Source organism: Bufo gargarizans, chromosome 4 (genome assembly GCF_014858855.1).
Source record: "Bufo gargarizans isolate SCDJY-AF-19 chromosome 4, ASM1485885v1, whole genome shotgun sequence".
Lineage (NCBI taxonomy): Eukaryota > Metazoa > Chordata > Amphibia > Anura > Bufonidae > Bufo > Bufo gargarizans.
The window spans coordinates 214,768,016-214,787,226 of record NC_058083.1 but is presented as its reverse complement, the minus strand read 5'-3'; the positions used below and the strand labels follow the sequence as shown (position 1 = coordinate 214,787,226).

The 19,211-nt window shown below is 45.4% G+C and overlaps 1 protein-coding gene across 2 annotated transcripts in view; it reads left to right on the top strand.

Moving 5' to 3' along the window:
- The window catches only part of LOC122936025 (cytochrome P450 2J5-like), a 357,425-nt gene that overhangs the window by 28,294 nt on the left and 309,920 nt on the right, over positions 1-19,211 (top strand). Inside the window, exon 2 of one of the 2 annotated variants that reach the window (XM_044292019.1) lies at positions 13,862-13,968. The exons of the other annotated variant lie outside the window; for it this stretch is intronic. Coding sequence (XP_044147954.1) covers positions 13,923-13,968 — 46 coding nt within the window. The 5' untranslated portion in view covers positions 13,862-13,922. The remainder of the gene's footprint in view (positions 1-13,861; positions 13,969-19,211) is intronic. 2 annotated transcript variants of the gene reach the window in all.

Sequence of the window (19,211 nt, the reverse complement as noted above, 5' to 3'; positions counted from 1 at the left end):
AGGCCTCTACTGCAACTGTCTTCAGTTCCTGCTTGTTCTTGGGGCATTTTCCCTTCAGTTTTGTCTTCAGCAAGTGAAATGCATGCTCAATCAGATTCAGGTCAGGTGATTGACTTGGCCATTGCATAACATTCCACTTCTTTCCATTAAAAAACTCTTTGGTTACTTTTGCAGTATGCTTTGGGTCATTGTCCATCTGCACTGTGAAGCGGCGTCCAATGAGTTCTTAAGCATTTGGCTGAATATGAGCAGATAATATTGCCTGAAACACTTCAGAATTCATCCTGCTGCTTTTGTCAGCAGTCACATCATCAATAAATACAAGAGAACCAGTTCCATTGCCAGCCATACATGCCCACGCCATGACACTACCACGACCATGCTTCACTGATGAGGTAGTATGCTTAGAATCATGAGCAGTTCCTTTCCTTCTCCATATTCTTCTCTTCCCATCACTCTGGTACAAGTTGATCTTGGTCTTATCTGTCCATAGGATGTTGTTCCAGAACTGTGAAGGCTTTTTTAGATGTTGTTTGGCAAACTCTAATCTGGCCTTCTTGTTTTTGAGGCTCACCAATGGTTTACATCTTGTGGTGAACCCTCTGTATTCCCTCTGGTGAAGTCTTCTCTTGATTGTTGACTTTGACACACATACACCTACTGCCTGGAGAGTGTTCTTAATCTGAATAGAAGTAAAAGACCCCCCTGCGCTCCTATTGTTTAGATGTGTCAGTCTACCTCTAGAGGGAGACTCCGCTGCTTGATGTCTGGCAAGGAGCTATTGTCCTCCTTAAGTAGTGGTATATAAGTAGTATATCACCCGTGGGTGATGTGAGACATAAGCGCTGGTGGACACAGTAAACCAGCTAATCCTATAAGTTTGTACAATAAGTTAGTGTTAGTCAGGACAAGTGGGGGATTTTAACTTGCAGGGTCGGTTTGGGCTAGAGAGAGTTTTGTTTTATTATATTAGAAACCCGGTATATGATCAGGTGATAAAAAACCAGAGGATAAAGGGGTAAATGTATATAGCTAAATTAATTGGATGTAAAACTGTGAGTGCAAGGGATGAGAGCATTAATAGTAGTGCGGTCTGTACCTTATCTTTCATCCAAAGTGGTCACCTGATTGATAGTCCGATGCACCGCTCACTATTCTGTATGCTTCTTGTGTTGATACTGTCTCTTTAAATCGTGGCGACCTCCTCGCTCACCTACCAGCGGCAGCGCGGCAGGGAGCTTGTAAGTCTGTTGTCCTGGAAACCGCTTTCGGTGAAGTCACCGTTGGGAGTACGAGGGCCTCCATAGGACAAATTACCACCTACGCGTTTCGGGGCCAGTCGAAGGAGCCTCTCGTAACACCCAGAGTGGGGGGACATTCTGGGGGTTGAATCCGGGAATCTCGCCCCTCGTATACATGAAATTTGTAAGTGTACCCTGAGGTACTCTCACAAATTTTGTATAGCTTCACGCCATACCTCGCCTGCTTGAAGGGCACATACTGGTGGAAAATGAGTCTCCCCTTGAACGCAATGAGAGACTCATCAACCGCAACCTCCCTTCCAGGTACATAGGCCTCCATGAATTTGGCCCCAAAGTGATCAATGACCGGCCGTATCTTATACAGATGGTCATGGGCAGAATCACCTTGGGGGGGACATGCTGCATTATCTGATTAATGCAGACATTTCCGGATGGCCTCAAACCGGGAGTGTGTCATGGCCGTACTGTAAAGTGGGGTCTGGTATAGGACGTCCCCACTCCAGTACAGCCTGACACTGGGTTTCTTGACTAGGCCCATATGCAGCACGAAGCCCCAAAATGTCCTCATTTCGGCTGCACTGACCGGCGTCCAGCCACCGGGCCTGGCCAAAAAGGAGCCCGGGTGTTGAGCAACAAACTGTTGGGCGTACAGGTTCGTCTGCTCCACCATCAGATTTACCAGTGGGTCACTGAAAAAATGAAAAAAAAAGTCATATTCAGTGTAGCCCACTGTGGAAATCTGGATTCCTGATTGGCCTACAAAATCGGGAATCACGGGCTTGTATCGCTCTGGGCTACACCAGACTAGTTCACCGGCAGGGTGCTCCGGTGGATTTAACTGGTGGGCAGGAAAACTAGTACGAGCCCCAGAGCTGCTCGTACTAGGCTGGGCCACCGGGTCCCTAACATGGTGGTCCCCTTGCTCCACCTGGCGGCGTCTCCGCCACCTTGGGGGGCTCATCATCATCGCTAGATGATGAGGAGGATGTGGATGACAACAGGAATGTGGGGTCATCCTCGTCCTCACTGGGACTCTCGGAGTCGGAGGCAAGATGGGCGTATGCCTCCTCGGCCGAGAACGTCCGGCGGGCCATAGGGGAGTGTGTGTCTGCGTGTGTATGTGCGTGTGTGTAAATCTTTATTTGGTGTGCGTGTGTGTGGGGGCACGGGTGGCAGGATGGTGATTGGTGGGGTGAAATCACACCACCATCACCATCCTGTTCCGGGTTATCGGGTCTTCAGAGACCCGAATAACCCGGAAACTTAGAAAACCGCAGGTCTGAATTGACCTGCGGTTTTCTGCGATCGCCGACATGGGAGGGGGGGGGGTCACAGGACCCCCCGGCGCATTTAGCCTAGGTGCCTTCTCAATGATTTGAGCAGGCACCGGGTTACGATCACCGCCCGCCGCGCGACGGTGATCGGAACCATACATGACGTACCGGTACGTCATGTGTCCTTAAGTACCAGGACATCATGACGTACCGGTACGTCATGTGTCCTTAAGAGGTTAAAAGATATTGTTGCAGAAACAGGGGCATGATCAGAAACTGTTATGGGTCCAATCCCCACCTTTTTAACTATGTTGATAAGACTGTTAGGGACCAAAATAGAGTCCAGTCTCTGGAATAAGGAGTGGGCTGAAGACTGAAAAGAATAGTCTTTGGAAGTTGGATTCTGGATTCTCCAGGAATCTAATAGGTGCAATTCTCTAAATTTCTTATGTATATAACTCAAAGATTTTTGTGAATGTACTGAGGTGCCAGTAGAGGAATCGAGTAATGGATTTAGGGCAATATTGAGATCACCTCCCACCACAATAGCACCTTCTGCAAATTGTTTGAGTTTGTCCAAAGTATTAGGGATCCATTTAGATTGGCCTTTATTTGGGGCATAGAGGCAGGCTAGGGTTAGCTTATAGTTACCTAAAACACCTTCCACAATCACAAATCTCCCATCCACATCATATAGGCTCATCTTGACAGTAAAAGGTGCAGATCTGTTTATTCCTATGCTCACTCCCCTGGAAGCTGACGTAAAGGTACTATGAAACCATTGGTTATAATATATTTGGGGGAACGTGGGGATGTGTCCACTCCAGAGGTGTGTTTCTTGTAGGAAACAAAAATCTCCTTTTTGAGCATAGCAACAACTTGTGATCTTTTTTGGGGGATATTCATTCCCTTAACATTAAATGATGTAAAAGTGATGTCAGCTACCATATCTAATTTTGACTAAAGGGAATGTGTCTGTTATGTGCAAATGCTTTGTGACAACCATGTAGCATGGGAGGATTTACATTATAACAGTTATCAAAAACATAACCTGAAAATACAAGTTGAGCAGATAAAGTAAAACATTAAAGAATGTATAAATTCGTTTTGTGACAGCAAGGAATTGGTTTGTGGAGGCTGGAGGACCTAAAAAGGTCATTCCGAACTGGACCCACAGACCAGCAACCAGTGTATCTGTGTTAACATTTTTACTATAAGCTCTGAACTTAAAGCCTCAATCCCGCGTTGAAGCTAGCTGAGTAAATATTTAACAAGGTGAAAACTAGAATAAACTTGTGATATTCTATGACCGCCAATTATGTCCCAATGGCAGATACTGAACAACATGAGTAGCTAATACAGGATTACTGCATGAGTGATATAAGGCTGAATACAAGGGAGGGGAGGGAAGGGTATACATATGAAAGAGGTAGAAAGAGTAACCTGTAGCTTTAAGCATAATGTAGAATGCCTTCAGTTGCGAAAACTGGGACAGGCTTATGACCGCGGCATATGCCCTGATGGCAGTTATTGAAAAACTTAAACAACTAATACAGGATTACAGCATGAGTGAGAAAGGCTGAGTACAAGGGGGGAGGGGAGGGTATATAGATGGAAGAGACAGTAAGAGTAACCTGTAGCTTTAAGTATAATGCAGAATGTCCTCAGTTATGTTGAGTCCCTGATCATCCCGTTGGCTTCTTTGTTCCTGCTCATTTTGGCCTGCGGACTTCTGACCACGGAGTTGTCCTTGGCAACGGAGGAAGTTTGGGCTTCTGTAGGGTTTGTGGTAGCCATAAGGTAATGTCCATGGGAGCAATATTTAGCAGAGACCATACTACACTGAGGTCTGCTGGGGTTTTGATGGTACAACGCTTGCCTGCAATGTTGGTCTGCAGACCGAAGGGGAAAAGCCATTTGTATGTTATCTTTTGCGACCTAAGATAGTTGCATAATGGTTTGAGTAATCGCCCTTTCAGCAGGATGGAGGGAGCGATATATTGAAAAAGCGAGACATGGTGCCCCTCATAGATCAGCTCCTCATGTTCCTTGGCTCCTTTCAGTATCGCCGCTGTATCCACATAGCTAAGGAGTCCACACACCACATCTCTTGGTGGTTCCCCTTCTTTAGGGAGGGGTCTCAGCGATCTGTGTACTCTCTCCACTGTGACCGAACAGGCTCTTTCCTCACCCAGAATATTATTGAAGAGTTGCATCATGGCATTCCTCAGTGCATCATGGGTTACTGTTTCAGGTAGGCCTTTGATGCGCCAATTTTTTCGGCGACTCCTATTTTCCTGATCTTCGATCAGTAGGAATGCAGAAGTTAAGGCTTCATTCTGTGCGGCAATACTGTCTGCCATAGCTTCGCTGTGAGCTACTAGTAGTGCTTGGTTGCTTTCCAGCATTTCTACCCTGTGGCCGATGTGTGTCTCCTCCGACTTAATGTCCGCTAACTCTTTCATGACCGGAGCGAGGGCCATCTCTAGTTTTTTTTTTTATATTTCTTTGAGAGTGAGACTTTGTCCGGAGACCCTCTTTCTTCTTCCAAGTCAGCTGCGCTTTCCATATCTGATTCAGCTGAAGCGTTTGAGGCGCGATAAGCACCAAGCAACATCTTTGATTCATGTGGTGAGGGAACTAACGGCTTCTTTTTCAAGAATTGTTACATCTCTGCCTGGGTTTTCTTGGGTCCAATAGGTTCTGGACGGTCTCTAGATCGGTCCTTGCCAATTTTCACCATTGTGAAGGGCTCTGAGAAGCAGGATTGTTCTGGATGCTGGTCTGTGTGATGGGAGCTATGGCTCAGGCGTCCGTCTTGCTACCCAGCCAGGCTCCGCCTCCTTTGTAGCTTGTATTTGAGACTACAAAACTCTGTATTTTTTTCAATTTAATTTTAAATTTGATTCTGCACCATTATGTTTATTATATATCCATTTTGGTACATAATTGCTCATCTCTTATGTTTGCCTGTGATGTGCTGGCCAAAATAAGAATTGCAGTGTAACGGATCTCCTGGCAACCCAACTGGGTACCTCCGTTGATGGATGCTCCTAGTGCTTCCCGAGGGCTCCAAGCACTCAACTTGACACCATAACCACCACAGACCCCACGAACCGCCCCAGCTTGGTTGGGGTCTCACCGTCCTCCACCCACGCTGGACCCAAGACTGGGCTTCAGCTTCCAGTGGGTGAACCTCTCCGAAATCCAGACAGCAGGAACCATGAACAAGCTCTTACAAGAGCTTATACTCAGGGGAGTGTTGTGGTATAGCAATCCCCAAGAGTGTAGTTATCCCATCCCCCAAACATGAGCCAAAACTTCATGAAGGGGTAAAGCAGGTCTCTCTATTGAACACACAAGCATTGACATATATACACATTTTCAAACAAGGGTACCACCCCGGTGGACCTGGTTGGGAACTGAGGACATAACATAGCAGCCAATCCCTACAGTTTAAACACAAAAACGATACATTCAACAAACACAATAGCATTGCCTGTGATGCAATTAACAAACACAATTGCATTGCCTGTGATGCACTCAATAACAGAATAGGCATTTTCCTTGATGCAATCAACAAAATACAATTACCAAAACACAATGGGCTCTGCCTGTGATACAATTACCAAACATAATGGGCTAACCTAATCACTCACAGGCAGAAAACATTTTTTTTTGCCCAAAACACAGAAAACACCTCAAAACCCCACATATCCCCATAATTTAGGCTGTGCGGCCAGTCTACCTTCTCCTTCAAAGTTAGTATATGGGCCATAATCCTGAGGCAAGAGGCTGGCAAACAGGCCCCTCCAAAACCCAGTGGCGAGGTTATTTTCGCCACACATCTCCCCCTCCCAGGGAAGACTAACCAGATACCTGACCTCATGCCGGTCGGTACCTGAGTTAGTCTGGCAGCCCACCCACAACCAAATACTGGACCTGTTGAATTTGGTAGCCTGTCTCTCCAGTGAGTCCACCAAGGTTGTGTTGGTAACTGGTACTCCCAGTCTCTGTGTTGCTCCCTGGCTTGGAGTGGAGGTTGCTTTGTGGGCAGGGATCATCGGTACTCTGCCCTGGTGCCAGCGCATCAGCTAAGCTAATCTGCGGGGAGTCAGCCTCTGGACAAGAGTATAGGGGAGGGCAGAGGCCAACTGTGCTCTGCCCAGATGCCAGCTCTTCCGCTGGGGTAGCCTGTGGGGAGTCAGCCTCTGGACAAGAGGATAGGGGAGGGCAGAGGCCGACTGCGCTCTGCCCAGATGCCAGCTCTTCCGCTGGGATGGGGCCAGGCAATCCTACCCCCAGGAACTTGTTGCGGAACGGCTGTGGAGAGGAGGGATTGATTGAATCCTCCTCCTGGCATTCCTGCGGGGTTGGTGGGGGGTCTGTACCGGCTGTCCAGCATCCCTGTAGGTCTGTTGCAGAGACCGCGGTCCCATCTGCACCATCCGAGTTAGGGGTGCTGTCCCCCTGTGGTTGGGGAGAGAGACCGGTTGTCTCCTCTCCCTTCAAGGTACACTGCCGCTGGGGAATGGAGATAAAATGCTCTCATCTCCCTGCAAAAAATACTGCCGCTGGGGAGCAGGACCGACTGTCCCTACTTCCTGAAACTCCAGCTGCCGTTGGGGATCTGGGCCGACTGCCCAGCATCCCTGTAGGGTCGGTGGAGAGATCTCGGTCCCATCTCCACCTGTCATATGGGTTTCCCCCCAGGACCAGTCTATGAGGTCCCCTACCTCCATAGCTGGTACTGAAGCAGGGGATACTTCAGTCGGGTCTTCCCAGCTATAGGGTTGTAGGTCTGGGACTGCCACCCAGCTCTCTGGCAGTGTATATTGGGGCCGAATTGAGCTGAAGAAGTATTGGTAATCCTGCTCCAGCTCCCACTCCTTTGTCACTAGAGATGCCAGGTCTTGTCTCACCTCTCTCGCTGTAGCCCAATCATGCATAGCCTCCCTGTAGTCATAGATATCCCAGAACTGGGACTCTCCAGCATCTCCGAACTCCGGTTCTGCAAAGGACTCAAACAATAGGCCAGGGCCATCATAATTCTCACCCTCGGGTCTGTCGTGCTCAGCCATCCAGGGGGAGTGCCGAATCACATACCACCAGAGTACCTGGTAGGCGTCATCCAGCCAAAGCTCCTTCCATACCAGGCTCTCGAGTTATGTCACTCACTCATCCAGGGGCTGCTCTCCCAAAAGGGGCATTCGCAGGGCCACTCGCATTCGCAACTGCTGCTCCTCACTGGGAAGACTCTCGCCCCGCCGACGCTGAACATCTTCCAGGGCCTCGTGCCAGACGCTTTTCCAGACTTTAGTCCGGGTCATTCTCCTCCTCATAGTGGAACGCTGTCCGAAGACTAGCCGATTCCATCCTGCTGTAGCCAGGGGCACTGTACAGATACTAGTGTTGCCCTCAATATACTCCACGAACAGTGTCTCTGAGCTGCTTCTCCTCACACTAGGACGCCATCCCACTGCTGCCACCACTGTAACGGATCTCCTGGCACCCCGACTGGGTACCTCCGTTGATGGATGCTCCTAGTGCTTCCCGAGGGCGCCAAGCACTCAACTTGACACCATAACCACCACTGACCCCACAAACCGCCGCAGCTTGGTTGGGGTCTCACGTCCTCCACCCACGCTAGACCCAAGACCGGGCTTCAGCTTCCAGTGGGTGAACCTCTCATAAATCCAGACAGCAGGAACCATGAACAAACTCTTACAAGAGCTTCTACTGAGGGGAGTATTGTGATATAGCAATCCCCAAGAGTGTAGTTATCCCATCCCCCAAACATGAGCCAAAACTTCATGAAGGGGTAAAGCAGGTCTCTCTATTGAACACACAAGCATTGACATATATACACATTTTCAAACAAGGGTACCACCCCGGTGGACCTGGTTGGGAACTGAGGACATAACATAGCAGCCAATCCCTACAGTTTAAACACAAAAACGATACATTCAACAAACACAATGGCATTGCCTGTGATGCACTTAACAAACACAATGGCATTGCCTGTGATGCACCAAATAACAGAATAGGCATTGTCTTTGACGCAATCAACAAATACCATTACCAAAACAGAATGGGCTCTGCCTGTGATACAATTACCAAACATAATGGGCTAACTTAATCACTCACAGGCAGAAAACACAAATTTTTCCCCAAAACACAGAAAACACCTCAAAACCTCACATATCCCCATAATTTATACATCCATGGATATCTCTAATCTGGGTGAACAACATATCCAAAAACACCCAGATCCGAGCAGGGGTTCCTGAATTCCATGGGAGTCATATTTGTCTACCTTCTCCTTCAAAGTTAGTATATGGGCCATAATACTGAGGCAAGAGGCTGGCAAACAGGCCCCTCCAAAACCCAGTGGTGAGGTTATTTTCGCCACATGCAACTTCAATACCCTCAGTCTCTTCAGAGACCCAACGTATTGAAATCAAATACCGGCATCCTATTTGACTGCAGAGGATGCTGGTAAGAAGCCTGGAAAGCACAAGCTTCCTGGTGTTTCACCCTTTAAATGCCGTGATCACACTTGATCATGGCATCTAAAGGCTTCAATGACCGCGACCGGCATTATTTCCAGCTGCAGGTCTCTGCTGTTTGAAACAGCCGAGACCCGCCGGCTACGGTGCTCACTGCAGGCGCAAGCGGGTGCCATGTTTTCCCATCGCTTCAGCGCCGTATATGTATGGCACTGGCAGCAAAGGGGTTAAGCACTCTATTGGAATGTTTCCTAATTCTATTGAGGAAAATTAACTTTGACCTCTTCCAAACATAATGTGGAACAATCTATGAAAAAAATCAATATAACTTCTGGTAATAAGGACTTAGTGGGAAATTTATTAAGAACAGCAATTTCCATGCCAGTCTCAAGTCCCTCCACGCCGCCGAAGGAAGCGCCAAAGTTGTGTAGAGGTGCTGGCCTCGCCTCTACATAAGTTTTGTGCTTTGTCCGGCAGTCCATGCGACAAACTTAAATCTATGCCAGCCATCTTGCTGGAGAAAATGTAAGCTACTTTTCATAGCAAAAACCTGTGTGGAATTTAATAAATGAGCTAGGCCTGCTAGACTGCCTGATTCCCTGCCCATGCCACGCCCCATTTTCTTGCCACTTTGGAAAAATTTTGTGAGCGGGGAAAATTCACAAGTTTTCCCACACATAAGCTGTGTGCTAAGAATTGTGACACCTTTTACACCACTTTTGGCATGCTATATGTTGCTCTTAATATATACCAAATGCCTTAACCTTCCCCGAATCATTCCCACTGACAAGTAAAATTAAGACATCAGTACGAGATAAAGCCAGTAATAATCTGCCTCCATCTAAAACCCCATAAACCAAACCAAAACAGTGAAATAAAAGGAGAATCAGCAAAAAGCTTTAATTACATTCTGCGGCCCTTCTTTCTGGTCCAAAAATGAATGAATGCCCCAGAATCCAGACCGTTACTTGTTCTGAACCTAAAAAGGAAAAAACACAGAACACTATCTTACCAAGTTCGGACAAACATACAATTTAAATCTACCAGACTCATCTACCAATTTTCTTAATCACTTCTTCACCCAGACCTAAATTAGCCACCTCAATGGCAGCGTTAATGCGGAATGAGTGGGAAGGTTAATGTTCTAAACCCAGCCTAAGAAACAGCAAATATTTTCGCGTTGAATTGATAAACTGAAACCACCCACCCATGACATGAATTAAAAAGGCACCCAGGCACTGAGTCCTAACCTGCAAATATTAACTAACAATTAAAACTGAACAGACACTGGAACCAAGTTACCTACCTAAGTTTTAGGGCTCTTTCACACGAGCGGATGCCGTGCGGGTAATACGCTGCGTGAAAGAGTGCCAAGCCCCGCTCCGGACATGATTGATAATGCTCTGTGCTTCTCTGTGACCTTTTTACTACAAAATCACAGTGAGATAAAGTTGTCACTGTGATTTTGTAGTAAAAAGATCACAGAGAGGCACAGAGCATTATCAATCATGTTACTGCTCCGTGTCTCTGCTGTCCGGAGCATGGCTTGGCATTCTTTCACGCAGCGGATTACCCGCACGGCATCCGCTCGTATAAAAGAGCCCTTAGAGGATTGATCTGTCTTAGGTTTTCTAAAAAACATAAAAGCAATCGTGACACTCCATCTAACATCCTCAAAGAGAAGCAGAGAAACAGAATGGTCATTTGGAGCAACTAACTCAACAATGATCACTGCACCAAAGAAGGCAGATAGATATGAGCAAAATATTTATTTGTAAGTAGTCAGTGCAATGACAGGGAGCGGCGATTGCGCTGCTCCCTGTCATTGTACCCCTTAGTTGCCACAGTCATAGCAGATTGTGGCATCTGACAGTGATATTACAGTGTAAAATCTAATATATAAAGTGTATGTATTGTGACACAGTGAAGGGTGTGGTCTGGGAGGACAGGTATTTTCCTCCCAGTGTGTGCTGCTGGGTTGATTTGCAGCCAGGTGGGGTCAAACACCAGACTGGATTTTAAGTGCCGATCCTCAGGACCTATACACCTATGTGCTGCTCCTCCTCCATTCCTCTTTTGGCGCCTTCTGGACTAGGGGGAGGAAGTGAAACTGCAACAGCTCCTGCCACGGAGCTACCTGGGGCCAGTGTGAGTACAGGAGCTTTATGTCAGGGCTCTGAGTATTAAGTACAGTATGTCTATGTAGAATGAGGGTGAGACTCTTACCCTCATCCTCAACAATATATTTTAAGCTGTATAGTTAACAGAATGTCGCGGCTCACTGCTGTTAGTGGATGATGCGGTGCTGCAAGCTAAAATTGAGGACGCCTCACCTCAATGTAAGAAAGAGTAATAGAATAGAAGAGCGAGCACTCACTCTGTGGCAAAAATACTCAGAGGGCGACTCTGGTTTGGGACCCTCACCCAGTCCGACTTCTTCCATATGAACTTCATTCTATTGTCAAGATACCATATGATCTACTTTTATATTATTTTATATTATTTTATACTATATCTAATACCATTTTTATATGTGATGCCATTTTAGTGTTTAATGATAGGTGTTTTCAATTTTGAACTGATTCTAGGAGTTTTATTCACATATATAGATGTACTATAATGTGTAGAATCTAATTTTATAAAAAACGCACTACATTGAAAAAAACCGCATGAAAAACGCAACCAAACCGCAATATGGCGATAATTATATATTATCATTCCTGCCTGGATTGTTCAACCGGGATTTGTCATCCACCAAGTAATTGTATAAAAAGGAGGAGGTTTAGAAGTGTCTGCCATTACCACTGAGGAAGGGACCGGAACAGTCCCGAAACGCGTCTGGGCGATACTTCATCATAACCTCCAGAAAGAACTTTTGCATGGCCATGCGCTAAGAGACATTTGAACATTACTTTCGCTGGGATAATTACACTGCTGTTATACGTCTGAAGCGGACAGAGAGATTGGACGGGAGTCTTACTCACAATACCGCGAGATCAGACGTCACTGCCTTACAAGCAGTACTCACGAGAGCGTGGACGTCAGCGCGTCTCGTACAGCGGAGTCCCGACATTTTCTAACAAACTCCGAGTGGACGTCCTCACACGTGTGCAGCAGTAACATACTGCCATAGGAGGTAAGACTCCACACCCAGGAGAGTTTACCTTTTGCAACAAAGTCAGGCATATAATTGCCACTATTGAAAGCGATACAGCTATTAAGCTGAAACATTTCAACGGCTCATTTGGTCATTTTTGGTTGCAGCCATCCATCTTTATGGGAGGAACTTTTTTGGCTTGCACAGTATATTAGGTGTCCTATCACCTCATCACATTTGTATGTTATTAATATTATTGATCACTTTATTGCACTGTTTACTTTCACAGGATTTATATTCGTATATTTAATTCACAGCTTTCTATTATGTTTAATCTTATTTAAGACACCGCTATTGTATTACTGAGTTATGCCCTTTCGTCTAGGTGGATTGCGTTACTAAATTGGTCGACCAATTATTCTACTATTGTAATATTTTATCCGTATTTTATCATCATTTTATTGTATTATTGTTTATTGATTTTACTATTAAATCTGAGTATTTTTGCCACAGAGTGAGTGCTCGCTCTTCTATTCTATTAAGCTGTATAGTGTTTGTTAGGAGTGGCCTATTATATGTAGAAGGAGCTTTTAATAATGGGCGGGGACAATTTTTTTGCATGGTGCGCTATGTGCGCCACATTTTTATTTGTAGGAGGGGCTTAGAAAAATCTTGCGCTGTGGAAGGTCACTGTTAAGGGGGGCAGGCCGCTGTGGAGGTCTTTGTTGGGGGGGCGGGTTCTGTATTGTGGAGGTCACTGTTAAAGGGGCGGGCTGCTGTGAAGTGCAAAGTTAAGGGGGTGGGCTGCATTAGAGGTCACATTTTAAGGAGGAGGGGCACTGTGGGGGGGGGGTCAGTGTTAAGGGGTGGTGGCTGTGGAGGTCACTGTTAAGGGGGCGGGGTGCTGTAAAAATCACTGTTATGGGGGATACTGTTGATATCTTTTAACGACACACAAACATTAAATGAAATAGATGAAATATACCCGTGCAAAGCCAGGTCCTTCTGCTAGTAAATAAAATCATACTCATCTCATCCATTTGATCGCAAAGTACCAGCTGCCGCCATTTTGATTGAAGATTTGGCACGAAATCTCACACAGCCCGTGATAACATCGGACGGGATTTCACAGGGGATTTTTACTTGGTCTTCAATCAAGATGGCGGCGGCCGACTCTTCGCGCTTAAACGGATGAGGTAAGTATGATTTTTACTGCTATTCAGGGAAAATCGATTCGTTTCCACAAAGCACGAGGAAATTCGGCTTCGCAGCAAATCAAATTTACTCTGAAATTCACTGAACAAAGGCTTTATATAAAAAAAACTCATAGTGGGATAAAGTACAAAGCTACAACACAGACACAATATTACTCAGTAAATCAAATGTATGCGGTATGCCAGACCTAACAGGTGTGTAAGCAATAGGTGGGCCGAGGTAAATACAGTTCTGGTTACTCACGGTTACTTCGCCCCTGGGCAGGGTCGCATTAGTGAAGAGAACGGCACAAGAATTCTCTGGGAACTTTAAGTACAGTCTCCTATGCATATGGGGGAAGGAGAATGCAAGTCCTTAGTGAAAACAGGCTCTTTGTAATGAATATGAAAGCTACTGCTTCAGACTAGGCTTATAAAATATGAAAGTCTTACATTGGTAAAAACTCCGGCCTTATTCTAACCTTGGTTGAAGGTGCTTTTCTAAATCCTTGAACTTCTATTCCAGTGTTGTTTTGACAGTTGGCCTAAACTGTCCTCAGAGTTTGAACTGAAGGTGTGGATGCCTGATGCTGTCTCCTACACCTGGTACAAAGGTGCCTAGTAAGTCCTCAGGTAATGGCTGTCTTGCTGATCCTTTGTCTTGAATAAATTGTAGTAATCCCTTGGATACTTGGCTGAATGCAGCTTGGACACTGGTCACTCCGGAGGGGTGATCTATAGGAGTGGATTGCTCACCTCTAGGTAGAATAGTTGCAGGCTTGAAACCCTGGACTGTGGAGCCGACAGGGACAGAGCAGAGAGGCTGTGAATAGGCCTCTCTCCAGCTTTACAGCTACATTGCTGCTGCTTTCTGATTAAGGGCTCTTTCACACTTGCGTTCTTTTCTTCCGGCATAGAGTTCCGTCGTCGGGGCTCTATGCCGGAAGAATCCTGATCAGTTTTATCCTAATGCATTCTGAATGGAGAGAAATCCGTTCAGGATGCATCAGGATGTCTTCAGTTCCGGACCGGAACGTTTTTTGGCCGGAGAAAAAACTGCAGCACGCTGTGCCTTTTGCTCCGGCCAAAGATCCTGAAGACTTGCCCATTGAAAGGCATTAATCCGGATCCGGCCTTAAGCTAAACGTCGTTTCGGCGCATTGCCGGATCCGACGTTTAGCTTTTTCTGAATGGTTACCATGGCTGCCGGGACGCTAAAGTCCTGGCAGCCATGGTAAAGTGTAGTGGGGAGCGGGGGAGCAGTATACTTACCGTCCGTGCGGCTCCCGGGGCGCTCCAGAGTGACGTCAGGGCGCCCCAAGCGCATGGATCACGTGATCGCATGGCACGTCATCCATGCGCATGGGGCGCTCTGACGTCATTCTGGAGCCCCCCGGGAGCCGCACGGACTGTAAGTATACCGCTCCCCCGCTCCCCACTACTACTATGGCAAGCAGGACTTTAATAGCGTCCTTGCTGCCATAGTAACACTGAACGCATTTTGAAGACAGATCCGTCTTTAAATGCTTTCAGTTCACTTGCGTTTTTCCAGATCCGGCGTGTAATTCCGGCAAGTGGAGTACACGCCGGATCCGGACAACGCAAGTGTGAAAGAGCCCTAAGCCTATGAGAGAACTAGTCTGTTCTAGAATGAACTCTGAACTCAACTGCCTAACTAGGTCTGAGAAAAAAATCCATTGATGGAATAACCTGGTTATTCAGTATATTCATGTAGTCAGCTGACCTCATTCTTGGAGCACATTTGCTGAACCTAGACCTGACCAACTGCAGCAACCCCAGATCATAACACTGCCCCCACAGGTAGTGATGGACGAACATCTGCCGGGACGGTTCGCGAACGCGATCAAATGTTTGCGAACCACAAGTTCACTGTGGGTCCCATTCATTTTAATGGCAGGCGAACCTGAAAAACCTTCAGCTCATATTTGCAGCCAAGAAATAATTACTAGAAGTGCACAAATAGTCCCACAACATGGACAGTGACATACCAGATGTATTATTCGAATTTGCGATCTCCATTCATTATTTTTTTCAATGCGAAATATCGGCAATATAATTTTCGCGTACACCAGTTATAATAATTTTTTACAATACCGTTTGTCATTGTGTGTAGCAGAGGAAACGCAGCAAAACAGCAAACAAATGCTGCATTACTCAAATGCACTATAAAGAAAGTATATTTGTATATAACACCCCGCTTCTATCAGCTTTTTTGGGGGGCGACTGGTATGTCACACCAGTTATAATTATTTTTTCCAGTACCGTTTGTCACTTTGTGTAGCAGAGGGAACGCAGCAAAACAGCAAACAAATGCAGTACCCAAATACACTATAAAGAAAGTATATTGGTATATAACACCCCGCTTCTACGAGCTCTTTTGGGGGGCGACTGGTATATCACACCAGTTATAATTATTTTTTGTAAATAATACTCTTTGTAGTTGTAGTATCGCTGCAGAACCGCTCACCAGTCACCACCACTGCTGCACGATACAAATCCACTATAATATACTTTCTATGTTAGAAAGTATATTATAAGTATATCACACCCCTCAGTATATCACACCTATCAATAGTACACCTATCCCAGTCCTTAAAAGGACTTTTGTGGCCCTAATAGCTAGTGATTTGTGTCCCTAACAGCCTGTCCCTGCTCCACACAGCAACCTCTCCCTACACTGAAAAAAGACAGAATATAAAATAGTGGCCAGATCAGGTCTATTTATAAGGTAGGGGGTACCGATGTAGTAGAGTTAACACTCATGCTTTCTGCGATGTGTTATCTAAACTAAGCAAACACCTTCAATTGCTTTTCAATGGCGTTTGTTTCAAGATAACACGATGATTTAAGAAATTTGAGTTTAGAGTTTGAGTGCTAACCCTGCTACATCTGTATGTCCATGTGCTGAAACTTTTCAATTGGCTGTCCTGTACCACCTGATAGATGTGTCATGGGTCAAAGTTCTTCACAATGTAAAAGAATATGGCGGGCGCGAATATCGCCATATGTTCGCATGTTCGGCGAATCGCGAACAAGCGAAGTTCGCCACAAACCGACCGCCGGGCAAACCGCAAGGCCATCTCTACCCACAGTATTTGTGCTTAATGATCTTTCCAAATTAAATAATCACAAGTATCAAAAGATCTTCCTGAGCAGAATACTGATGTTGGCTAGAGTTTTGATCAGTCGGACCTGGTTTGCCCGATCCACTCCAGACATAAATACATGGATAAATTTAACTGATAAGGTAAAAAATTATGAGAAAATTATATACAAACGGAGGGAGGTTGAGGACCAGTGGAATAGGATATGGGGTGGTTGGAGGATTGACTAGCTGAGGTCAAATTGTTTTATTTATAAGGGTCCTACTTTGACGCACCACAGACTAGGGGGGAGGGAGGGGAGGGTTTTCTAAATGTAATGAAAGGATGAGTTGATTATATTTATATCTATATATAATTAGTCGGGTTACTAAGAATTGAGAGATTGTAAAAATTTGTACTGTAAATGTTTTGTAGTTTTCCCAATACATTTTTGAAAAATAAAAATAAAAAATAAAAAATAAATCAAGAAATTTGAGTTTAGAGTTTGAGTGCTAACCCTGCTACATCTGTATGTCCATGTGCTGAAACTTTTCAATTGGCTGTCCTGTACCACCTGATAGATGTGTCATGGGTCAAAGTTCTTCACAATGTAAAAGAATATGGCGGGCGCGAATATCGCCATATGTTCGCATGTTCGGCGAATCGCGAACAAGTGAAGTTCGCCACAAACCGACCGCCGGGCAAACCGCAAGGCCATCTCTACCCACAGGCTTGTACAGTAGGCACTAGGCATGATGGGTGCATCACTTCATCTGCCTCTCTTCTTACCCTGATGCGCCCATCACTCTGGAACAGGGTAAATCTGGACTCATCAGTCCAATCTTTATGCTCCCTAGCAAATTGAAGCCTTTTTTTCTGGTTTGTCTCACTGATTAGTGGTTTTCTGACGGCTACACGGCTGTTCAGTCCCAATCTCTTGAGTTCCCGTCGCATTGTGCATGTGGAAATGCTCTTACTTTCACTATTAAACATAGCCCTGAGTTCTACTGTTGTTTTTCTTCAATTTGATTTCACCAAACGTTTAAGTGATCACTGATCACGATCATTCAGGATTTTTTTCCCACTACATTTCTTCCTCGAATACGATGCGTTGGACAGTTCGTAACCCAATTCTAGTAGTTTCTGCAATCTCCTTAGATGTTTTCTCTGCTTGATGCATGCCACTGATTTGACCCTTCTCAAACAGACTAACATATTTTCCACGACCACGAGATGTGTCTTTCGACATGGTTGTTTAAGAAATGAGAAGCAACTCATTGCACCAGTTGGGGTTAAATAACTTGCTGCCAGCTGAAAGATAATCGCCCAGGCAGTAATTATCCAATAGGAGGCTCATGACTATTTGCTTAGTTAAATCCAGGTGGCAACTTTTTTTTGGGACAGGCAGTATTTTTAGCTTTCAGCCAAATATTTAAAGACAAACAATAGTGAACTAAATAACACAAACATCTCACTACAACCTCACACTTTGATGACAATTAATAGCAAACATAACTTCCTTATTATAAGAATATACAAACACACTTTCCTGTTGCAAAAAATACCACATATAACCAACCAAAGAAAAACAGAACAATTATAGTAAGGGTACTTTCACACTAGTGTTTTTCTTTTCCTGCATAAAGTTCCGTCCTAGGGGCTCTATACCAGAAAAGAACTGATTAGTTTTATCCCCATGCATTCTGAATGGAGAGCATTCCATTCAGGATGCATCAGGATGTCTTCAGTTCAGTCTTTTTGACTGATTAGGATGGAGATGAAACCGCAGCATGCTACGGTTTTATCTCCAGCCCAAAAAACGGAATACTTGCCTGAATGAATTTTTTCCCATAGGAAAGTACAGGTCCTTCTCAAAAAATTAGCATATTGTGATAAAGTTCATTATTTTCTGTAATGTACTGATAAAGATTAGACTTTCATATATTTTAGATTCATTACACACCAACTGAAGTAGTTCAAGCCTTTTATTGTTTTAATATTGATGATTTTGGCATACAGCTCATGAAAACCCAAAATTCCTATCTCAAAAAATTAGCATATCATGAAAAGGTTCTCTAAACGAGCTATTAACCTAATCATCTGAATCAACTTATTAACTCTAAACACCTGCAAAAGATTACTGAGGCTTTTAAAAACTCCCAGCCTGGTTCATTACTCAAAACCGCAATCATGGGTAAGACTGCCGACCTGACTGCTGTCCAGAAGGCCATCATTGACACCCTCAAGCAGGAGGGTAAGACACAGAAAGAAATTTCTGAAGGAATAGGCTGTTCCCAGAGCGCTGAATCAAGGCACCTCAGTGGGAAGTCTGTGGGAAGGAAAAAGTGTGGCAGAAAACGCTGCACAACGAGAAGAGGTGACCGGACCCTGAGGAAGATTGTGGAGAAGGACTGATTCCAGACCTTGGGGGACCTGCGGAAGCAGTGGACTGAGTCTGGAGTAGAAACATCCAGAGCCCCCGTGTACAGGCGCGTGCAGGAAATGGGCTACAGGGGCCGCATTCCCCAGAAACAGCGGCAGAAGCGCCTGACCTGGGCTACAGAGAAGCAGCACTGGACTGTTGCTCAGTGGTCCAAAGTACTTTTTTCGGATGAAAGCAAATTTTGCATGTCATTCGGAAATCAAGGTGCCAGAGTCTGGAGGAAGACTGGGGAGAGGGAAATGCCAAAATGCCTGAAGTCCAGTGTCAAGTACCCACAGTCAGTGATGGTCTGGGGGGCCATGTCAGCTGCTGGTGTTGGTCCACTGTGT